A 5,590-nucleotide genomic window follows, 5' to 3' on the forward strand; every position below is an offset into this window, starting at 1 on the left:
GAATAATCTACAACACCCCAGCATTGTAGCAGTGAGTTTGGCATAGACTGATTTTGATCAGAACTCATAAAAGCTTGATTTTTTTACCATTGCAATTAATTTTTGAATGAATAATAAAATACTTTTACAAATAATTTTTGTTTAGACAAGAGCTGTATATTTTTCCGTAAAAAAAATACACTGTAAGCCCGAACAGTACTACTAGCTTATAAAAACTAAGGTCACTACCGTTAAAATCTCTTGCTGAGTTAATCCACCTTTAAACTATTAATGTCTATGAACAAATATGTATTTTTATGTTTGTGTGGCTCAGCATTTCTGAGTGAACACCGCTGGTTCACTCACTATGTTTAAGTGTACTGTCGATCACGTGATATGACGTCATGACGTACGGCTCTTATCTGACGTTACCTGAAAAATCTATCCAAGATGGCTACCCTCTCGAGCGACGTGGGATCGAGCATGAAACAACTTGTAAGTAAACTAAAACACTTCAAAACTACTTTTCATGTTGTAACATTGTAAGAATACCATATTACACGTGACATTTGACTGTTAAACAAGGTTATTTTCAATACATAAGTTGCAAGCGCGCAACTTCACGGTGCCGCGCGCATGCGCCGAAGTCCGCATGCTAGTTAATGTTGTGGCAAGGGAATAATGTTGACGATAGTCAATAGCTCTTTTCAGCAAGCGATAGTCATTCTGTTTTTGAGTGTGTCTCTGCTGTTTGTGTTAAGCGCTCTGCTGTGGTAAGTTCAATGTGATGCTATGCCTACATGCACGTGTTACGTGCTGCCTATCTGATATACCGCTACTCCGCCATGCTTCTATTTCTATACACGTTTTAGTACTAAGTTAATCTAAACAGGGAAACAAAAATTTTCTGAGTGGTGTAACGTTTGGAAACAATGTCGTAATGGATGGCAGAACCCGAGCTAACTTTAGTGGCAAACGATAGCTGTAACTTTTTTACTCAAAGTTAAGGTTATGGACATAATAGCTACCCAATGAACTCAGCAAGTTTTCATTAAACTTTTACAAACTTCTTTTTATTATAGGTTGAAGTGGAAGAAGTGCAGTGAGCATTCTCCAAAATCAAGGTGACCCAAATGTTAATTGAGTCTGTATTTTTTAGCATTTCTTTTATTTGAAGCCTAATTTATTAGTATTTACTCCGGTATAACACTATATCTTGAGCTAATATTTGTGAATAACCCTCTGAAGTGGAATTAATTTTAAATAATTAATTTAAAAGTGTAGGAAAAGTGGAAACAGACACACTCTGTGTGATTTCATAATATCAAAGCATTAAGCAGATCTGATAGCATTGTTATTTGCACTCTTGGTCATAAAGTGCTTCACTAGTTGGGGGATCAGCTCTGGTCTTGATCAGTTATTTTATGCAGTCAGCAGTGAATGCATGAACACTGCAGACTTTGATTTTTTTTTGTAAAGTGAGTTGTAACAGTATCTATAAAATCCAGTCTTTGTCAATTATTTTTGCTCTTTCTGTCCTTGAGTAAATCAATCAAAAGTCTCTTAAAAATGTAAAATCTTGCTGTCTGTTTTTGTGTGCATGTGCAGACCTACAATCTTACCAGAGAGCAACTTCATTGGTAAGTTACATTACATGGAGTTGGATGTTGATGTTTCATTTAAAGTCACCATTATTGTAATCTTGTTTGTTTTACATGAAATTGACTCTTACCTTGTTCAGTTTTTTTTGACTGCTATAACTTTTTGTGTTTAAGACATGTTTGTTATGGCAGAGAAAAGACAATGCTGCGGCTCTTTGGTGGTGGTTGTACATAATGTCAGACATCACCATCATCGTGTATAACTTTTAGAAAAGATTTATTGATTTAGTGTATGCTCACTCATCTGAATTATTTTTTCTGTTAATAATAAAATACTACAGAGCAAGGTCCAGCACTTTCATAGCAGTCTGCCCTTCTGAAGGATTTTGAACAACTTGTGCACATAAAAAAATCAGTTTGTTAATAAGACACAAACATCAAGAATCATAGTATGAATTTCAGCAGTGGTGACAAAGAATATAGTAAACATTTTCATTATGCTGCAGTGTATTCTGGGAGTCCTGGATGGGATTTGTAATTTGTTGATACCCAGCATGCATTGCAGCATAAAGCTTTTCATTTTATTGTCACCATTGTTGTGGCCTTTCATTTTATTGTCACCATTGTTGTGATTCATACTTGGATTCTTGATATTTGTGTGTCTACATTATACACTGGTTAATTTTTGGGTGTCAGTGTTTCAGAATTCTCCAGAATGATAAACTGCTGTGAGATAGCTGGATACCCATACTATCATACTATTTTCAGAGAAAGATGCTTGTGATAAGTGTGCAAACACTAAAATGCCTTAAACATTTGGTGGATGGAAAATGAGCTTGAAATTTAAGATGGGGGATTATCGTGCCAAGCTGTCAAGATCTGGATGTTTAGAAGTGTCTGTCAATGCAGGTAAAAGGAGCAAAAATAACCCTGACAAAGAGCACCCACACTCCAACATAAAACGAGCAAGACGAGCTGAAGTGAATTTCCTTCCAAACTTTCCCAAGGGAGAAAGTCAGGCCAGTTTGGAAGAAGTGAGACTTCAGATTATGGACGAAGTTCAGAAGAGTCAGCAAAATCTACGCTTAATAGAAATGCTAATGCAGAAGACCTTTGCGCTTCGTCGCCAGGAGATTATTCAGGAAAACCCACATGTGAAGGACTTCTTGGAGAAATGGCCGGCTCTTCGGATTGAATCGCAGGTAAAACACAGACTCTGTCATTCTCTTTTCTGCCACTCTTCACACGTATTTCTATGCCAAATTTTGAATATGTCACATTCTAATGAAACAGCAAATGCAACTATTCACTGTGGGTAAGAACTATACCTTTTATGTGACCATGTTGCTCAACAATGTATTTTAATGGAACATGTTGCATCACAAATGTGTTGCAAATCGAGTTTTAGTCTTTTTATATAATTATTATTTTATTGTTTCTGGTTTTCTAGCTTTGTGCTGAGTTCCAGCACATCACAAACATAAACCTACGCAACCAGTTCTATGCTGTGCTTGACCAACATACAGCTGGACTGGTGGCATTGTATAGGCAGAAGGCGGCACGAACCGGAAAAATATCAGAGGCGCTGCGTGACATCTTAAAGGTTTATGATCTCCAGGTGAGTTTAAGATGAACTTTGAGCTTCAGGTCTGACTGGACAGCAGGTCCTCATGGTGTCATGATCTGTCTAACACTTTGCCAAATGCCATTAAATGTTGTCAGCACATCCATACTAAAAGAATAAAGAAATCTGTTATATTAATTTTGCTTGTTCTTCCAGGAAGTGCGCGATGTCAACATGAAGCGTACTCTAGCCCTTCGTGCCCTCCCGGTATACCTGCGTGAGGATGACCCGCAGTTCTTTAAGACTTTGAATGTAAGTATTCACTATATTCACAGAACTACTTTCTCACATGCTCTCGCACGCTCACACGCTCACTCTTTTCCACACGCTCTCTCTCTCACACTCAGACACACGCTTTACACGCTCGCTCGCACACTCTCGCTTGCTCGCCGTCACGCTCACTCGCACTCGCTCTTTTCCACACGCTCGCGCTCTCTCTCTCTCACTCACTCTTGCTCTCTCTTATACACTCGCTCTTTTCCACATGCTCTCTCTCTCTCTCTCTCACTCCCACACACACACACACTTGCTCTCGCGCGCTTTACACGCTCGCTCTCTCATGCTCACGCGCTTGCTCTCGCACCCTCTCTCATGCTCACGCGCTCGCTCTCGCACCCTCTCTCATGCTCACACGCTCGCTCTCGCACCCTCTCTCATGCTTACTTGAGATATGCCTACTATATACTATACTTACCTGTTGAATAATCACCTGTAATATACACTCATTGGACTTTTCATAAGGTACATCTGTGCAATCTAATTCAATCCATTAAAACAACTTTGATATACATTCAACATCTATAAAGTTGATATATTTTCAGTTTTTGTTGACATTGTACGAAAGCTGAAAATTCTACTATGTTTATTACTGAGGTCATAGTGGATGAAAATTATGTATTAGGGTGCATTATTTTGAATACGGCAAAATGTTAGGAACACCATTCAATATAATTAACCCACTATGGCACCACCACGTATTACAACCTCAGTAATAAATATGAAGTAGAATTATCACCTTTCTGACAATGTCAACAAAAACTGAAAATGTGTAAAGTTCATAAATAGAATTTAAAGGAGAGCTGTTGTATTGGATTGAATTGAGTTACATACGTGCACCTGAGTAATTGGCCAGTGAGTGTACATGCAGTTGTCGTTTCTTCAAGTTAACCTAACATTTGCACCCTCTATGTGTCTTTTAGGTGGAGGAGTCAGATGAGCATCATTGACACACCTGTTGCTCTTGTCACAGCAGTCACAGATGACACTGCAGATGCAGTTCATTTCAGTCCTGCAAACATTTCCATTGTTGTGGAAGACAGTGTTGTGATGAGTGATATCCCTAACTTGGCTATATGCATTATCTTGTTCCTGTTTGAAATGTACACTTGGTGCTCTAAATCCTAAAATCCTGCTTTTTATAGGTTTTAACAAACAGGATGGATTTGATGTCTTGATTTCATGTTTTGATACGTTTATTTTTTATTTACTTTTTTAAATATTATTTTATTTCATTGGCACTTTAATGGTCATGGCTGTTACTAATGCTGTTTTAAGAGAGGCCATACTTTTTGTACTAAGCACTTTAAGATTCTCAGTTGCTGATTATCTTGTTTCTGTTTGATATGTAGAGATACATATTTGTACACACACACACACACACACACACACACACACAAATGCACAACGATACACTAAATATGTTCAACAAGATGTTAGTTATATATCTAGAGCAGAGGTGTTTAATTGTGCTGTGTCTATGTAGATTTTAATTCCAACTAAATACTTCACCACTGGTTAACACACTTACAGCTATTGGGTAGGTGGTCAAACTAGTATGTGACTTGAGTGTCTTAGCGTATCATGGCACATGTTTAGACACCTCTGAGCTTGAACAGTTTTAAAACAAAATGACTGCTGTTGATGGTCTGATGTTTGTAAGACAATTTTAAGAGAGATTAAAAGAAAATGTACAACTGAATTAATTCGTTGTAGTTTTAACTTGTAAATTTGATTCACTTGTGGGTTATACACAAATACATTTTTTTTTAATTAAAATAAGTATAGATAATTATATAAATTTGCATATGTTACACAATATTTTTAAGTACAGTGCACTTAAAAAAAATAAAAATAGAATTTAAAAATTTAAGTTTGAGTAGATTGTAAATTTTAATTACCATTGGATCAAAATAATTAAGTAAAGAAAATCATATATATATGTGCGTATGTTAAACAATATTTTTAAGCACAGTGCACTTAAAAAAAATAAAAATAGAATTTAAATGTTTAAGTTTGATTAGATTGTAACTTTTAAAACAATTGTACTTAAAAAAAATAAGTTAGTTACCTCAAAAGTTATTACGTAATCACTTTCTATAAAAGTTTT

The 5,590-nt window shown here is 36.4% G+C and overlaps 1 protein-coding gene across 2 annotated transcripts; it reads left to right on the forward strand.

The window, feature by feature from the left end:
- The first annotated feature begins 205 nt into the window (after positions 1–205).
- Positions 206–5,198, forward strand: LOC141363703 (uncharacterized). 2 transcript variants are annotated; one of them, XM_073866764.1, is made up of 6 exons: positions 206–752; positions 1,062–1,103; positions 1,588–2,782; positions 3,031–3,198; positions 3,361–3,456; positions 4,404–5,198. In XM_073866764.1, the coding sequence occupies exons 3-6, from the start codon at positions 2,411–2,413 to the stop codon at positions 4,428–4,430; spliced, it is 663 nt and encodes a 220-aa protein (XP_073722865.1). In that variant the 5' UTR covers positions 206–752; positions 1,062–1,103; positions 1,588–2,410; the 3' UTR covers positions 4,431–5,198. The 2 variants fall into 2 exon arrangements, with proteins under 2 accessions (XP_073722865.1, XP_073722866.1); XM_073866765.1 differs by having other exon boundaries at positions 206–474.
- The last annotated feature ends 392 nt before the right edge of the window (positions 5,199–5,590 follow it).

Source organism: Misgurnus anguillicaudatus, chromosome 4 (genome assembly GCF_027580225.2).
Source record: "Misgurnus anguillicaudatus chromosome 4, ASM2758022v2, whole genome shotgun sequence".
Classification (NCBI taxonomy): Eukaryota; Metazoa; Chordata; class Actinopteri; order Cypriniformes; family Cobitidae; genus Misgurnus; species Misgurnus anguillicaudatus.